General features: G+C 37.4%; 1 protein-coding gene across 1 annotated transcript in view; it reads right to left on the minus strand.

Moving 5' to 3' along the window:
- Positions 1-18,001, minus strand: part of USH2A (usherin) — a gene marked incomplete at its 5' end in the record, with an annotated part of 372,289 nt that overhangs the window by 83,109 nt on the left and 271,179 nt on the right. The window contains 4 exons of the mRNA XM_083856830.1: positions 597-813; positions 3,106-3,329; positions 8,526-8,747; positions 11,700-11,868. Of these exons, the coding sequence (XP_083712956.1) occupies positions 597-813; positions 3,106-3,329; positions 8,526-8,747; positions 11,700-11,868 (832 nt within the window). The remainder of the gene's footprint in view (positions 1-596; positions 814-3,105; positions 3,330-8,525; positions 8,748-11,699; positions 11,869-18,001) is intronic.

Consider the following 18,001-nt stretch of genomic DNA (forward strand, 5'->3'; position numbering starts at 1 on the left):
TTCTGCTTCACTACAATTCATAGAATCATAGAATGGCCTGGGTTGGAAGCAATTTTAAAGACCACCTAGTTTCACCCCCTCTGCCATGGGCAAGACATCTTCCACTAGACCAGGTTGCTCAAAACCCCATCCAGCCTGGCCTTGAGCAATTCCAGAGATGGGGCAACCACAACTTCTCTGGGCAACCTGTTCCAGTGCCTCACAATCTTCACAGCAAAGAATTCCTTCCTAATATATCATCGAAACCTGCCCTCTTTTAGTTCAAAGTCTTCACCCTTATTCTATCACTACCTGCCCTTGCAAAAAGTCCTTTTCCAATTGTCTTGAAGACCCCCCTTAGGTACTGGAAGGTGCTTTAAGGTCCACCTGAAACCTTCTCATCTCCAGGCTGATCAACCTCAGCTATCTCAGCCTGTCTCCAGAGGAGAGGTGCTCCAGCCTCAGCATCTTCATGGCCTCCTCTGAACTTGCTTTACAAGTTCCATGTCCTTCCTCACATTTAATTAGAGTATCTGATAGCATTCAGGCCATCCTTTCCTCCAGAGCAAATTAACTATACTAGCAAATCACCAGTCTGGTCTGCCACTTTTTCTTACCTGTAAATGAATACTGTGTTGGGCCTCCTGTGTAGACAGTTTCCTCTTCTGCTGGACACACACCTGCACCTGCTTCTACCTCTGTTTCTGTAGTACCCTGTGAACCTTTTATCCATGCACAGATATTCTCCTTAGGATCAAAGTCACACTTTCCACAGTGTGCTGTTTCCTCCTTAGATAAAGGGCAAAGGACATTAGCCTTGCATTCTTCTTTTACCTGAGGAATACACAAGCAAACTTAAATATATTTCCCATATTTCCCTTTCCATATTAAAGCTTCCATTAGTATTATACAACACAAAAACCACCTTGAGTACATCGATATTTCTAGCATATGGGACACCCTTTCAGCCTTTGGCCTGTCTACTGTCTTCGATCATTAATGCTTTTATAATCCCTTCTAAAAGAAACAGATTTTTTTTTAGAGTCCTTGGGTGAAAGCATCACAAATTTTAACTACTGGAAGCACAAATGGCTGGATTTGTTGAAAACAGAAGAGTCTAGAATCAATGGGAACAGGATTTTATCCAAGAATTTGAACATTCTGTTCCTGCACTGATATCCTGTGGCAAATCAGTAGCAAATTCCCAGCCCCTCATGCAGCTTGCCAAGAACACAAGAGGGCTCTGTGCAAGTCCTTGGCAGCTTTTAAGGCTGAGAACTCTATCCATGGGCTATATAAATCATGTCTTGTGCACATCACTCCTAAACAGAAGCTTTGCTGCAATATGAGGACCTCTGCAAACATAAATATATAAGATTTAACCCATAAAGAACAATTCCCAGAAATATACACTGAACATCCACAACTTTCCATTAAAATTCATGAAATAATATTTTTGCCAAACCATAAGCTAGAGAGCAGTAATTCTCATAAAATATAGGTTGCTGCAGAAAGAAATGTATTGCCATATTTGCAACAAATATTTTTGCCCATTAGGTCATAAACTTAAGAAGGAAAAACCAAACAGATACTATCTAATGATTCCTTAATTCATCTATTAAAATTAGCTTCTCAGCTGATTAGGAACTTCAGCTAATTTAATTTCCCAAATTTGGCACTTCCACAAAAAATTACGTTGTGATAGATATCCATATAGGATGCAGGATATAGATAGATTGGATTCCCATGTAAAGTAGCTTCAGAATGTGTCAGACTATCAGCCCTTCTGCTGTTAGTAAATCTATACATATCAGAGAGCCAGCACTGCTATCTCTTTTCTACTGTGGGTAAGTGAAATACAAAGCTCTTCCTTTGTTTATACTTTATACCTAAGCAGGGATCTGGTGTGTTATCTACCAGAATTCATTAACCATTTTTTGCCTTGCATGAGCTACTAATACAATGCATTGAGGAACAGCAGCTGACTCATCACAATGCCTGGATTTTCTCTAGGAGAAAATTATTCAGTCTGAAAATGAAATTACATGAAAACCTTGACATGAAAAGGCAAAGATGTAAGAAATATTTCTGTATTAACTTAGCAGATGAACTAAGGATATAGGAACACCTGCAATATGGCAGGATGGAGTCTGTCTTACTTTACTTTTATGTTTGGTAAAGTCCACAATATCTCTCTGATTTCCATATTGTAGAATTCACAATATCCAATGTTCTTTTTTCTCCCTCACTTTCTCTCCCTCTCTCTCTTTTACCATAAATATAAATATGATTTTATAAAAAGAATATACATATATATAATACAATAACATATATATAATAACAATTGAGAACATTTTTACAGCTTATGTGTAACACCAAGATGCTAATTCTCAAAGATTTCTGTTGAATTCATCTTGGAGTTGCAAGGCAAAATTACCTCATGCTGATGCCTACAGTCATGGGGCACATTTGGAAAAGACCAAATTAACCTTTATGGTGTTTAGTTTACACTTACATTAAAATAGAATGAGAATAAACTATAAACTATGTAATTCATTCATGTAGGCATGAAAGGACCTATCTTAGTACTGCTGAAATTTATGCCAAAATGGCCACTGATTTTCTGTAGCATCAGGACTAAGTCCATCAAGAAAATGTCAATTGCTTTATTTTTATTTTTGGGGATTTTTTGTGGATTTTTTTTAGGGGGTTGGGGAATCATGTCCTACTGCCTGCCCAAATTGAAAGGTTACAGTATTTTTATACTTCAGAACTGGCCAGCCCAATTTTAATTTCCACTTAATAAACATCATCAGAAACAGTGGTCACAGAATGGAAACTGGCTATATATGTCAGTCTTGTTAGTGTGCCAGCTTTTAGCCACTGTACTAATCTGAAGTGCTGGGCAACACTTCACAGAGGCAGCTAATCATTATTAATTCCTTTAGAATTCATTGCAATAACATCAATCATGGCGAACTCATTCGGTATTAATATGGATGTAATGTGAAAATGAATAATGCACACAGGAGTTTTTATATTCCTATTTTAGAAAAATAGTTATGAACAGTGTATTTCCCTTTCCATCATCAAATCAGAGCTACCGAGAGATTTTCTATCAATTACCTTCATCATCATTCCAGCTGAAATCTTGTCAGAGCAAACATATTTCAAAGGATTATATCCAACTCCATTACAGCATTCTTCGCTCTTTGGAATAAGTTCAGTCTCACAGCATTTTACTGGCACTTGGTCATTCTTTCTAACATGTGCTAGGGACTCACCACTGGAACCTGAGCAGCATATGGTATCTGACTTATTCACGTACTCTTGCCCACAACAGAACATCCCTGAAATGAACAAACAAACAAAAAAAACGGAATGTGAAATTTAGGTACACAAATAGATAGATAAGAAAAGAGAAAGCTCACAATGTAATATATCTTGGCATAAGCCTACTAGCAGCTGGAATTATGCAGATTTAGCTAAAGTGAGATTAAATTCAAACATGAGGTGACTGAAGTAAACTTCCAGACTTCCAGACCTACTGAAAACAATCAAGAATTAGAGAAATAAACAGGGTCCCCTACAATCAACGCTCACCACTCCTGAACTTTTTAAAGAAATTTGCTATGGAATACCACACCAGTGTACCAGCCACAGGAAGCTGGAGATGAATTATTGATGAAAATTTCCTGTGGGATGTAAAAACTGAGAAAGCTTTCCATATACTTTCTACTCAGGTCTTCCTCATATGCGTCTCACACAGGTAATCTTCCAAAAGTGCATCTCAGCATTCCAGAATTTATCATATATTTTATATTTTAAAATAGGGGTTCATATTAGGTACCTAGAATGGAACAGACCATTCACAAAATACCTACAGTGAAGCTTTAGTCATCTAATATGGAGAATTAATCTACAAGAAGTTAATATCTAAATATAATTTCCATTTCTACAGTGGGATTGATAAGATGCCAAAATTAATTCCACTGTCTTTTTCTTCTGGTTTTAATAATTTCATTTTTAAAAAAGAGCACATCATAACCACTGCCATTTTCCGCATATTCACAAGAAATACCAATGTTGAATCCAACACCATCTAAGGAAATGGGAAAGTTTTAACTCAGAACCAAACACTACAAACTCTTCTATAACTGGAAATGAAATAAATGTTATTACTAATTGAACTAGAAAGGTATCACACAAAAACCAGGGCTGTGATACAGTGTTACATATACAAATTAGTTTGTGTTTGATGCAACTCCTGTCATATGTTGGCATTTAAAACACGTGCAAGAATGGCCACTTTTTTCACTGCTATTTATTGCAGCACCTCTCTCTTAGAAGTCATATATAATGAAAATTAATCTTTAAAGGTATGATCCTGCTAAAGCATTCAGAACATTTCATTCCAATCACTGGAATGACTAAAAATGGTGATGTTTCTTGCATATTTTACCTTTTTTTCAGGTCTGGTTCTATTCAGGGCAATCAAACTGCGATCACCAGCTGTCCAAGAGGTAAAATATTTCCTCTTATTCCCACCCTTTTTCCAAATTTTCCTAGGATTCTACCAATTTTAAAGAAAATTAATGCAGAAAATGACTCAATTCAATACTAATAAGCAGACAGCCCCAAGGGACTTCTGACAGGCAAACTAAAATTTTGATAATGAACTGTTTTTCTATTGAAACAAACAAAGCTGTATTCTTTCACTGTGAACCTCATCATTGTTTAACTGAATTAAATTTTTCAGCCAAGATTTCACTCACATAACAAGAAGTGACTCCCTTTCTAGTTTCTTTGGTAAACCATTACTTCTTTAATTATTATCAACCTTGTTCCAGTGTGATAAATTGCTAATTACTTAATACCCTAATCAGCGTTCATTCTTTGCACAGATAAACTGTGACAGCGCCATTAATTTAAATAGTAATTTCACTTAATGGCCAGAACGGCACACCAGATTTTTATGCAGCATTTTCTGAAGACTGCATCCATCACTGCAATATTCTGACATAAAGATGTCTGACGTGCACTAACTCACTTAGGGAGAGCAGATGTTGCAGAGCAGAGTTTGGTAGTAATTCCCAGAGTGCATCACTTCAGCATGAATGAGCTGCAAAGGCAGAGGTAGACAATCTTCTGAAACTGCATTGCATAGCCTCTGACCTTTCCTTAATTTATCACATGTAGCACTTGACTCCTGAACCTTGACACCTCAAATGTACAATATTTAAATATGCTCCAAGAAAAACAAAATAGGACCATGTAATATTGATGGATTGATTTGCCTTCAAAAAATTGCTTTATTCAATTGCTTAAGGATCCAAAAATTCCTATAAATCGTTGCTGAATTCAGCAAAATATCAAAATGTAAACTATGTGTTTGTAACTCAGTTGGAATGTGTGTGTCATATTTTATATATTTATGTTTCATAGGCACGTAATGCATTATAACAAAAAGAAAATCCATGGGCTGGAAAAAACACTTCCTGTTAACACTGATTTCTGTCAACAATTATTTCATGTTCATCCCCAGCAACTGAAAAAAAATTTATAAACCTAGCTGAGTGATGAATTACTAATTTAGTAAATCTGCAAAACCAATGCTTTCAAAAGGGAAAAAATGAGTATTAAAAGGCTTAGCCTTTGGAGCCAGAATAGAGGATCAACAAAATGCAGAGCCAGTGTACATTGCAAACGACTCCAAAAATCCTTGGCTTACATGCGGGTATTGCAACTATTACAGATCAGGAACCACAACAGTACAAAGCATCATCTTTCATGAGTCTGGGATGTCAGTACAGTGGCATTAAAAGTAAAGGAAAAAAAAAAAAGAAAGACAGAGAGAGAGAAAATCTAAGCATGGTTTTAGCTGACATTATCCTTTACAGCCAGAAATAGTGAACTTTGGATAATCACACAGCAGCAGTGGGGCTCAGGATGTGCATGTACACCACTGCCAGCCTTTGCCAGTAGATGTCTCTATGGTCACCCCACTAAATAAGGCCAACGGGGGGTGAAAAAGGAAACCTAAGAAAAGAGAAATTAATAAATAAAGAGGAAAAAAGTAATGTGGGATGGATGAAAATCTCTTTTTGCAGGGCAGACTCTCTGAAAAAAATATGCAATGACAAATGAAAAAGTTCTATGATTCAAGCTCTTAAACCAACATTCAGTGCAAACCTGGATCTAGATTTAGCAAAAAGACACTGATTTTGAACTAGTCATGCAACAAAATGAGACTGTGTACAAGGCTTGCACTTTTAGTGATCAAGTTTTTCTCGTACACCATTTTTGGAAGGACTTAAACTTCTCAATCAAAAGCTTTAAAATGTCACTGGATTTTTAGCTATGGCATTCATTGCCAAGTGCAAAACAGTGCTTCAGAAGCAATTCAGCTTTTGCATAAAACCACCCTTGTTACCTCTTCCCCTTCCAGACAATGAGATCAGCCTTCCAATCACCATATTCTTGTAAAATTCTACTTACCCATTTGCCAATTATAAGTAAATTATGTTTTTATGTAAGAGCATTCTTTCCATTAGAATAATTACAATAATTAGGATAGGGAGCAGGTAGATTTTTGTGTCTGGCTTGTGCATTTTCTTGATGTATTTAGCAAGGCTGAATTACTCCAAGAAATTAAGCAAAAGCCAATTGAGTATGATCTATATGATATGAGAAGAAACCACAATCTATTCTACGCCTAATGCAAAAGAACACAATCTCTTTTCAACTGTGGTACTAATTCATCTTTCAAACCTGTATTTGTGTTCAGCTGTGTGCTGGCTCACAGCGTAAAGTCCTCACAGAAAACCCGTGAGCAATGAAAAAAGCCACTGTTTTCTTTTTTAATAGCCAAAAAAATGTCATCCCAACCCATTCTTGAGAAAAATAGTGTAAATGATCGAGCGCTGTAGACTAAACCCATTTTTAAAAGAGAGATATAAAGGTTTTTTAAATATATATATTTAAGGGAAAAAATGTGAAGAATACATATATACTGAAATGAAGAACATAACTTTCATCCCAAGATACCTGTATTACACTCCTACACAACTCATCTGCCCAGAGAGAGCAGTAAAAACATAAACGCTACCCCAGCAGTTCTGTTCCAACAGCATCTGTTAATTCACTCCATTTATAAAATACATATTGACAAAGACAACTGAACTGGGACCAGAGAGATTTGATTTGGTGTGAGAAAGTCAATTCAATGTGATTTTGTTAAAGGGCTCCTGCAGGCAAATAAAAGAGTTTAAGTAATAAAGTACATAAAGAGATGTTTTATGAGCCAGCCCTGTCTTGTGGCAGCGGCACAATGCACGGCTATGCAAGAGGGCCTTGCTCAAAGATGGTATTGAAAGCATGGATGCTGTAGATCAAGCACAATTAGGGATCACAGTGAGAGGGAACTAAAATCATGCAAGCAGTGCTGCTCCCAGCTCACACCATGAGTTGCCAGTGGAAGGAAAGGACAGCACGGAAACCAGAGAAACTATGGCAATACTCATCTGATTAGCTCATCCTGACAGCGCCCAACTAGGGTGCTCCTAATACCAGAGCCAGTGAAGGATCCAGGGAATACAAAAAAAATTAGCTGAAGACAGAGCTTATTTTTTGTGGAAAGGAGTTCAACCTTCAGATCTGGATTCTTAGTTATACGTTAAGATTCTTAGTTGTACAACTAGAGGCTCAAACTGGCACACACCATCATTCAGCTTTGTACACCAAACATAGCTGGGTACTAAACCTTCATTATTTCTGTGTTTTGAAACCAGGCTCCCTTTTCACACCACAATAGATTCTGAAGTCTTTTTGTCAGGCTGAGAAAGTCTAAGGTTGATGGGATATAATTTGTATAATCACTGTGGAAAGAAAAGATACATGAAAATACCTGAATAGGTTTTGCAATAATACCTTCAATGTCTGTCCTCATTGAGTCACTGAGTGTTTTATAAGGAAGTAGGTTCAGATTATACCTCTGAATGATGGAGTAATTTCCTATTGCTTCCAAGAAATGAATGGGACACACCAGATGAGCCAGTGAGTAGTGCTGGGGATTAATTTTTGTTAATTTTAAACTACAGCAGGTTCAGCCCCACTTGAGGGATGAACACAAGGTAGTGACATAGACCAGCAAGCAGACACCATTGCAATCTTCAGTTTCCAGGTGACTAACCCCACATTTCCAGAGCAAATAGAAAATCCCTGCACTGGGATGCATGGCAGCACAAGGTGGTCAATCTAACCTCACTGAGGGGACCAGTCCTGTTTCCTGACTTGCATAGGGAAAAATCATTCACTCCTTTTGAATTGTCTGGTTTCTTCAACCCCTACAGCTTTTGCACAAAGGCAAAGAAGGTTACTGAAAGCTTAGCACTTTGTAGTAGAGCAAAATAGGTGACTGAAGTGCAACAACATTTTAACAAATTGGAACACGCATTTTAAACCTGAGTGTGTCACTTTTGAACAGCTGGTGTCATAAGAGATTTAGAAAGATTAGGGCCTTTTTTTCTTGAAGACTTATCACTTGCCTGTGAGAGGTCTGTACGCAGTCCCTTCCTTTTCATCACCGCAGCAGACCGAGTCCATGCTTATGACCCTTCCACCACAGCACTGCTGATTGAAACTGTCATGCAGGGATCCACCACAGCAGATTTGATTGCCTGATGTGGAGTAAGGCATTCCCTGGCAGCAGGAATCACCAATTCCAACTGAAACTCTGTTTTCCTCTTCATTAGGGCAACATACTTCTCCTGTCAATATAAGAATACAATTTAAGATTTTATCCATTAATAGCTCTTGAAATTCCTGAGAGGCTTTCATCAAATAGCAACAAGTCTGGATTCACACAGCTTCACGTACAGAACTTTCCATGTGAAAGCAGAGTCATTCGGTGCTTTAGAATGCTATAGGAGTATTATATTCATTTGTAATATGATTAAAGAAATGTGCATTCCTTAATTCAGGTTAAGACTCTGTAAACTATCAAAAGACAAGCATGACAGAGACAAAGCTGAGAAGAGCAATGAAAATGTCTGTGGATATGACAATTATACAGCTAAAAACCTTTTGCAATTGCAGCTACAAAGTAAAGAGAGCACATTCTTTCTGTGTTTAACAGAACCATCAGGCTACTTATTCTTGGCAAAAAATTTTCTCGTCTGCTTCAAAATCATTTCAAACTTGTCTTGATAAATTAATTCACAATGCTTAAAGCATTTCTCATGTTTGAGTGTCGCTCAGGACTTCATCTCACAGAGAATTTAAGGATTAAACTCACTTTAAAAATTAAATACCACCATCACAATTGGTGAACTTGGCTGTTACTTAAGCAAAATCATCAGCTTTTTCTAGAAAAGACCTTAGGATAAGACTGCCAATGAGACTGACACTGTAATGGTGGGGTGGGGTGGACTGGAATAAGCTATGGGCTATGAACAAAGTACATACTGCTATAAAGGATACAAAAATGTTGATAAATGGTTATAACTTTCATTCACTAGTGTCTGCACTTAAGCTGATCCAATGTTCTTATATTTTTATATTATTTTTCTGTGTTGTAATGTTTTCTGTGGCTCAAATGTCATTCGGAAGGAGGAGTGGGGATTTTTGCTATTGAAGATGGCTAGTAGAGTTGATTAAAGTATTTTGAGACCTGAATGTTAACCAAAGAAATGTGTTTTGATTTTTAAAACTCATCCTTATTTAAAGCAATATCTCAAGTTCTTTTCTTAAGAAAGGTTGGGAATTAGAGACAGGGACCTCCAAATTCAGTGCAGCTTTTGTCAGAAATAAAAGTGCTGAGATTGTAACAGATGAGGGAGGAGAGTGTTTTCCTTTCTCCCCACATTTCATGCCAAAGAAGTGTCTGGATGGTAGTAGCAATATTTGTTCTGCCTCCCATCTTAGTCCAGGGATGGATATTTGCACTTCTTTGTGCACTACTGTTTCAGAAAACCGAGATTCTGCCTTCCTAATTTGTAATCTTCATGCCTCCAGCCCAGTATGCTTCAGCACATCCCGAGCTATTGAGCTGGCCAAACAACATCTGGGAAATATGTATGCTTAGAGAGTTCCCTGTATAAATAACTTTATCAAAGAAAGTCAATAATAAACAAACAAACAAACAAAAAAAGCTGAGAACAAATTTTTAGAGTATAATAGATATAAGCCATCTAGGTACTTCATCATATTTTCCTGCATTGCTTGGAAGCTAATTTAGTTGCTACACAGAGAAAGTATTAAACCCCAAAATGTAGCTTACATCTATTGGAAATAAAACTATTTTTTTTAAAGAACTATTAGACATAAGACACAAAGGATCAGTAACCTTCTCATTAACCTCTCAAAATGGGATCCATTCCAGCTAGGCTTGAAAATGTTCTCCCTCTGAAAACTACTATGCAGTCTTACGAGTTAATTGTTATCCTTATCAAAGAATGACCCACATTAACATTTAGCTTGAGGTTATTAGCATATTTATAAAAATAAAAAAGAAAAAAGTGACCAACAGTGTTCATGTTGCTGCCCTTTAGAGTATAGAAAAATAATGCAGCAAGAATACTTAGAAAAAAATTGTTTAAAATCATGTTCAAACACTCACTGTTTCGTGCTTGTGGACTGCTGACTGAACAAGAACTACTTTCAGACATAAGACATTTTGTTCTACTGTGCTCTTCTTTCTTGATGTAAACAACATTAAGCTAGTTAATACAGACCACTGGATGGGGACAGAGGTCACAGTATAATCTCTCCTTTTCAGTACACTGAGATTAATGAGGTCAGCAAAATACATTTCTTTGGCTCTTCCATGTGATAGCATTTTCCTGATGACATCATGGAAGGCATTCTAATATTGTGATATATGAATTACTTTTCAAATGATCAGAACTTGGGATGTGCTGAACATGTTGGCAAAATGTCAAGCGTTTCTGAGCCTACGGAATGTGTGCCAGCTCATGAGTAATGGAAGCATTTTAGCTCCTGACCTGACAATTGCCTACAAAGAATTATATGCTCTGAACACTGGCATCATGAAAGGGATTTCTCCTCCTCCTTTTCCTCCCTTTACTGATCAACAATGATCCACCAACAAACTGGAAAACCAAACTCTGGACAGTAACACAGAAGCACAGTTTTGGCAAACTTCCCAAACCGCTCTGAGAATAAGAAAAGGATAAATTACCATCAAAGTTAATGCAAGTGGGAGGTATACTTTGATCTGTAACATTAGTAGAAACAAAGAGTAGACAATGTAGAAACAAGTAGAAGTGATGTAATCCAGAATATCAACACCAAATGCTAACAATTGCTCCACAACATAAATAGCTACGGAAAATCATGTGGGGTCAAGTCAAGCAAAGAACTAAACTTCACCACTAAATTGCCTGACAGTGTTCCTATTAAGCAGAACTGCCCTCCCCATTATGAAGCACTTACTGCAATTAAGTATAGTTTGGCAGAAATTAGTTCTCTGGGAAATGACCCAATCATCAGGTTTCATCAATTAAGCCCTTCTTGTATAAACAGAGTGTACCCTATTTAGAAGATAGAGCGCAATTTTCTTTGCACTGAACACAAGTCTCAAAGACATCTAGATATCTTGATAAATCTCACATTTATTGTTTTCATTCTCCTTGGTTTAACAAATACATCAACTTTGCTGTTTTGTTTCATTCAAGCAGTGGAAAGGAGTTGTCTCTTACCTACTAAAACTCTGGTGTAATAACCGCCACAGCACTGATGTTTTGGTTGCACAGCATGTATCTGCCCACCACAGCAAACCCCTGGTGAATTAAGAATAAATGGAATGTACTTGTCCTCACAGCATTGGAAGCCAGGTTTATTGCTGTGCAGAATTCCATTACAACATACCTAGAAGTAGTTAAAAAAAAAAAAAAAAAAAAAAAAAAAAAAAAAAAAAAAAAGAGAGAGAGAGAGAAAGAGAGAGAAAAATTCAGTAAGGCAATATCTGTTAAACAGAACATAATGTGTTGTCTGGCAAAACCATGTGTATGAAAAAACATGTATCCTAGTGCAGACACTAATATGACTGCAGTCAAATAAAATGTAACTTGGCTAAAATTCTGTGCCCTCCAGCATTATCAGACTTCAATAAACTACTGTGTATCTGACAGAATGCTGCTATTCTGTGGCCTTCAACCATACTGCACCTTAATAAAATTGTCCATTAATATGAATCATCTTCATATGCCTTGCAGGCTGTTTGAGTCTCTCAGTGTGGAGTAGATTGCAATACGTGGATTTAGTCTACCATCACCTGACCCTTTTTTTTTCTTCTCAGTTCTTGGGGTTTTTTTTGGTTTCGGGGTTTTTTTTTTCATTTATGATGAAACCCTTACAATTGAAAAACAGTATTTCCCAATATGAGCTCTTGGGTTTTCTTCCACATAAAAACAAGTGGAATTTTCTTTTTATAGCACACAATCACTTACCTATGACCACAGTTCTTCAGACAACGTGATCTCAAGAGAATAGGATTTATATAAGGATTTCTTTTTTTTCAAAATAAAATTTATATGGAAATTAATTTTGAAAAGGCCTTTTAACTGTGGACTTCTTTCTAGGTGCTGTCGAGAAAATTTATGTGCATGAACAATCAAATAATTATTTGTACACTTACTCCTGTGTCAAGGGAGTGGCACACTGAATACTCAGAAAATCATACAGCACAGTCAGTAGAATAACCATAAAAAACAGTAAACTTGGAACCTACAGTCAGGGCAACTTATATCAGCTTCTTCCAGCTAGAACATGAAATGGAATTGGCAGTAGAGTTGAGATGTTAGAACAGAGTTCTTCCTTTATTTTCTTTTGAAGTGGACCTCTTCCACTACTGACTTTTACCACATCCTAAATCAGGTTAGCTTAGCAACAAAGAGAGAAAGTGCTCCTCTGAAGGATCTTTTGTTTACCTAGGTACTTTAACCTGAGAAAAAAAACTTTAAAAAATGTATATTATTAGGCTCAGGGCATCTATTTTGTATTATACTTATAATGTTAATAAAATATACATACAAAAGAATTGTTTTGCTGATGTCATAAACTCTCTTTGACTTCAGAAGGATGATCCTTTGTTTTGTTCACTTTTGAATGGCCATTATTTCATGACTCTCGGGAGTATTAGGTTAGGTTCTGAAGTTACAATTTACAATACATAAACAATAGGTAACCCACAATTAACATGAAGTAGGACAGAGAAGATTCCTGTTTCCTCATTTTATTTTAAGGTTTTATAATTTTATATGCTTTGAATCATGACACTGTTTTCTGCTTATCCAATGCACTTTCTTCTTCTGTATCTATTTTAGACTACCAAGGTAGCTGAATTTTGTAAATTTCAGGAATTTTGGATCTCTGTAGACTCTATTATATGTTTTTTCCTGTCCATTTTGTCACTGGTAATATAAACCAATCTATGAATTTAATTAACCTACTGTTCTTTCTTCCAGATCATTAGCTGTCAAATAAAACTCTGCTTTAGAACTCTTCTCTGCTTCCTAGCTTTTGGATATTTTGCAATGACTGGCATGCACTCCAGGCTGACATTTTCTTCATTTACTATTGCCTCCAAAGAAACCTAAAAGTTTACCTGGTCTCTCTGTATTTTCAAGTGGTTTAAAAGCATTCATAAAAACACAAACCACATCCCTATTGGGCCACTTTGCTCAGAATAGGTCACCTTTAGCAACAGTTTTCGACATTTGTAAAAATGCCTCTGTCTTGTCCTTTTAACTGCAACCTGAGGTTGTCAGTCAGAGATTCTGTACCTGCCTGCACAAAAGGAGGTCAAACAAATGCTCCTTGGGCATCCTTGATCCCAATTTGTGCCCCTTGGGATTGTCTGGTGTCTCCCTCTGTGATCTGTCTGGCCCAATACCACCTCTTCTTTTCATGGATTTCATTTGTCATCCCATTCTTCATTCTTTTCAGTGATGGCCACCACTCAAATTTCACCTGAACACAGTCTTTCCACTTTTCAGTTAAAGAAAAATGCACATCTTTGGCTTTATCCAGGCTCAAATGCTTGAGCAGCCATTTTACTTTCCATGAACTGCTTCCAGTTTTAAGAAATGCTACTTGTCTTGTGAATCCTCTCTAGAAAGGGCTGCTCTGCATATTCCACACCAACACTGCAAGGGCCATTTTAGTACTAACTCTACAGCATTCAGTTTGAAACACTGTTTGTAAGATTGCATTATTATTGGTGCCTCTCTTTCTCCTCCTCAATTCCTGCACAAAATCCCCAGCTGTACATGCAGATGAGTTACAGTAGTTTCAGCAGCTACTTGCTAAAAATTCCATAAGATGCTCAGTATTTCTCAACAACCTATGGACAGTTCCCAAAGAGGGGCCCAGTCAGTTCTAAAACACATTCAGGCTCTCATTTGGCATTACCAATTCATATAGTTAGTGCTATTATGTAGTTTCATAACATCCTCTGCAGTCAGCTGTAAATTGTTAAAGAACACTTTTTTGGCAGTCCTCTAGAGATAGTTTCTATTTGCATTGATACTCAGCCCAAGGATTCTGCACTATCAATCCATAAAAAAACCCCCAAAACCATTCAAGTAATGCTAAAATTGCATCATATAAAAAGAAGAGAAGCAGATGAATTGAAAGGTACAGTGGCAAAAGGTTATTATGAGCTCATCTTACATCTAAATGCGACATTCTCAACTGGGTGGGGTTATCTTATACATGGAAGGAGAAGCCCTGGAATGAACAAATACGGTGACACCAGCATTTCAGGCAGGTTGGCAATCTCACCCTTGTAAAGAGGGTTGGATGCTCAACATACACTTGGTAACCAGAAGATCTTTACTATCTATGGAGAGGATACAAGATGTTCATCCTTAGCTGTCACAGGAGCCCTTAAAAATATCAGTAACCTCACAAAGTAACTCACAAATCAATCCTGTCATTCTCTTCCCACCCAAGCACACAGAGGGACTGTGATGCAGGAGCACAGGGACTGGGAAGTGTTGGGCACAAAGAAAGGCTTATTATGATGCTTGAGAAAGGCCCAGTCAGCCATGACGCTAGCACAGAGTACTCGATATCAAATCTGGCAGGCAGGATTACACAATATTGTAACAATTTTTAAAAATACTCCAAACTTACCTAAGCAACTTTCTTTTAATTACAATTGTGTCATCCCTGATCCCTCTGCTTGCTGAAGACTTTGCTGAAGGATATTATCTGGCCTTATGGACACATGCCAGTTGAGCTAAGACTGATTTACTCAAATAAACAGATGTGCTAGGCATCCATGTTTATCCTTCTTGTCAAACGCTTGCTGCCAGAGCCACTTTGTGAAATAGCAATTCACAAAACACTCTCAGGAATTCCTATTAGCTACAGGAGTTCATTAAAAATTTCTGCCTGTGGAGCAAACACCAGAGTAATGATTGACCCATCATGTTCTCATGTGAGAGGGAATATTTTAAATTAGCAAGGCTCATTCTTTTTTCACTTAAATTATCTCTGAATCTATACAGACACCTTTTTGAGTTAAGTATACTTACTCATACATTTTTTTTCCCAAACTGTTGTTGTCTTTTGGTAATTGAAACAGACTAAGGTCCAAAATCCATGACCAGAAATTATTGTTATTCTGTTACAAATAAGTATATATTACCTTCCAGCTTTCATTTCCTGTCTTTCAGGTGTGTTACAACAAGAAGTGTAATATTTTTAAAGGCACTCTAAGCCTGAAAGAACTTGAAAAGAATTTGCACAATATTGCTAACATTAATAGTAAATTTTGCATAAATATTGATGGGTTACCTACCACCAGTGTTGAGATGTGTTACCTTTCACTGCTGACAGCTTTTGAGGTTAGCTATCAAGCCATTGTTTTACTCCTCCTGTCCCTAAAAAAGAGTCCTGCTGGTGGTTTTTAATAAATGGCACATTAATTACAATGAGTAAAGGGGTAAGCCTGTACTTCTTATTAAGTTATATTTGATTACTTCATTAGCTGCAGATTTATACAGCTTGTTGCACCTGAAAATAAGAAGTGCTGAAGCTGTATTAACACCTTCATTCAGGACTGTTTTAACCACTGATGTTCAGACTCACTATGCAAAGTGAGCAGAAATTATTAGCCTTTATGTCACTCCTTTAATTACATTTTTACTGTACCTGTTCTCATTATTTTCAGAGTTCACCTCAGCATGTCAGTAAAAACAGATGCACAGTTTGGTAGCTCCATGGATAATACAAGAATGCCTTTCCTATTGACACTGAGATTATGCTGCCTGATGAGTGAAACTCGGGCACAGTCCCTTGTTAATTGAAGTACCTCTGCAAACCTCATGATCATGAGACTTCACACATGGGTGGAGTTATGGATCACATCTTGCTGAAAACAGCTAGAGAAAGACTGACAATTTTGGAAGCTTGGGAATACTCAAGCAACATAGTTTGTCACTGTAAAAGGTCCACAGGACATAGGGACCCTCCTAGCAGCAGACAAAATTCAACATCAGAGTGTAATCTCAGTTCTGCAAAAATACAAACACAAAAATATTTCTAAATTTCTTCTGTGCTCAAGGAATAAATCCATGCAAATCTCAGTAAACACCAGGGTAAGGATACTAGTAACAACAATGTGTTAGCTTCAGTTAAAATAACAAAGAACATCCTAACATTAAAGCAGAAAACTGGATAACAACTAGAAAGCAGAAGTAAGGATCTGATGCAAAGATTATTTAGGATGGGAGAAACGTTTGGTCATCACTGGGCTTAATATCAGGCCCGCATGTGCCCATGAATGTGCATGTACACATGTCCCTTGTAGTGAAAAGGTCACTTGCCCTTTCAGAGATTCCCCAGATGGCTCTGAGTGAGTTGGTTTATTTGCAGAGCACAGTCCCAGGCAGAGGCTCTAACCCGGATCCCAAATGCAGAACACACAGAGCAGGGCAGCCTGGCAGCCAGGCTGTTCCCACTGCCTTTCTCACAGAGTTGCACCACTTGGCTGGACCCAGCTCAGCCAGTGTTGGATTAAGAGTCCCCGCATTCCACTCTGCTGCACACTGACAATACACTCTGGTATTTCTTTTACTGGAGTGGATTATATTTTGGCGATCTTTTATGTAGTCGAATCATAACAAATCCCTCTTTTTCTGCAGTGCTTTACAATAGCAAGCTGATGATGCCAAATGTAATCCAAAAATCCGTAAGGAAAGATTAATAAATAACCAAAGACATATCTTGAAATAATTTTACACAAAAGGCTTGGTTTTTCTCTCACTTTATGTTCATGAATTGAAGAAAATTATAAGAGGGAAATTAGATCCAAATTTTGTCTTGTAAACAAGGTGCAGTAAGTCACTCAAGCAAAAGTGAGAACTCCACAATTTATTTGTCTATACATAACTGCTTGCTTTTGCTGACCAGTCTATCATCAAAAAACTTGGTTTTTATTCTGGATCTGAACATTACTAAAGCTGCTCAGCATTTAATTCTTAGCAGCATCTCTTCACATTGGGCTGTACAATCAATGTGTAGTAAATAGTTCATGTTGGATAGCACTTTGTGCAACCTGGTCTAGTGGAAGGTGCACCTGCCCATGGCAGGGGGTTGGAGCGAGATGGTCTCTGAAGTCCCTTTCAACCCAAACCATTCTGTGATTCTATGAAATGCAGCTGGCACTGGGATAACAGACTTTTGGAACAAGTGTACACTGGTCAGTGTTGCCTTTCACGTCTGTCCAGCAGACAGTCAAATTCAAGGACCACAAACACCAGCATAAAGCCTGACAGCGAGTTCTATAAAAATATGAGAGCGAGGTGCCACTGTCTTATGTTGTCCCTGTCACAGACTCCAGTTTAAAAGGCACAAAAGTCACCAAGAGCTCTGTAGATGTCCCTTACAGACATTTTGGATGGCAAGTGTAGATACATGTAGCAAACCAGACAAAGAACTGGGAGGGGAATTTTAATCAATTCGCCCATAAATGGTACCTCCATATCATTTT

This window comes from Zosterops lateralis (assembly GCF_965231275.1).
Source record: "Zosterops lateralis genome assembly, chromosome: 3".
In the NCBI taxonomy this organism is placed as follows: domain Eukaryota; kingdom Metazoa; phylum Chordata; class Aves; order Passeriformes; family Zosteropidae; genus Zosterops; species Zosterops lateralis.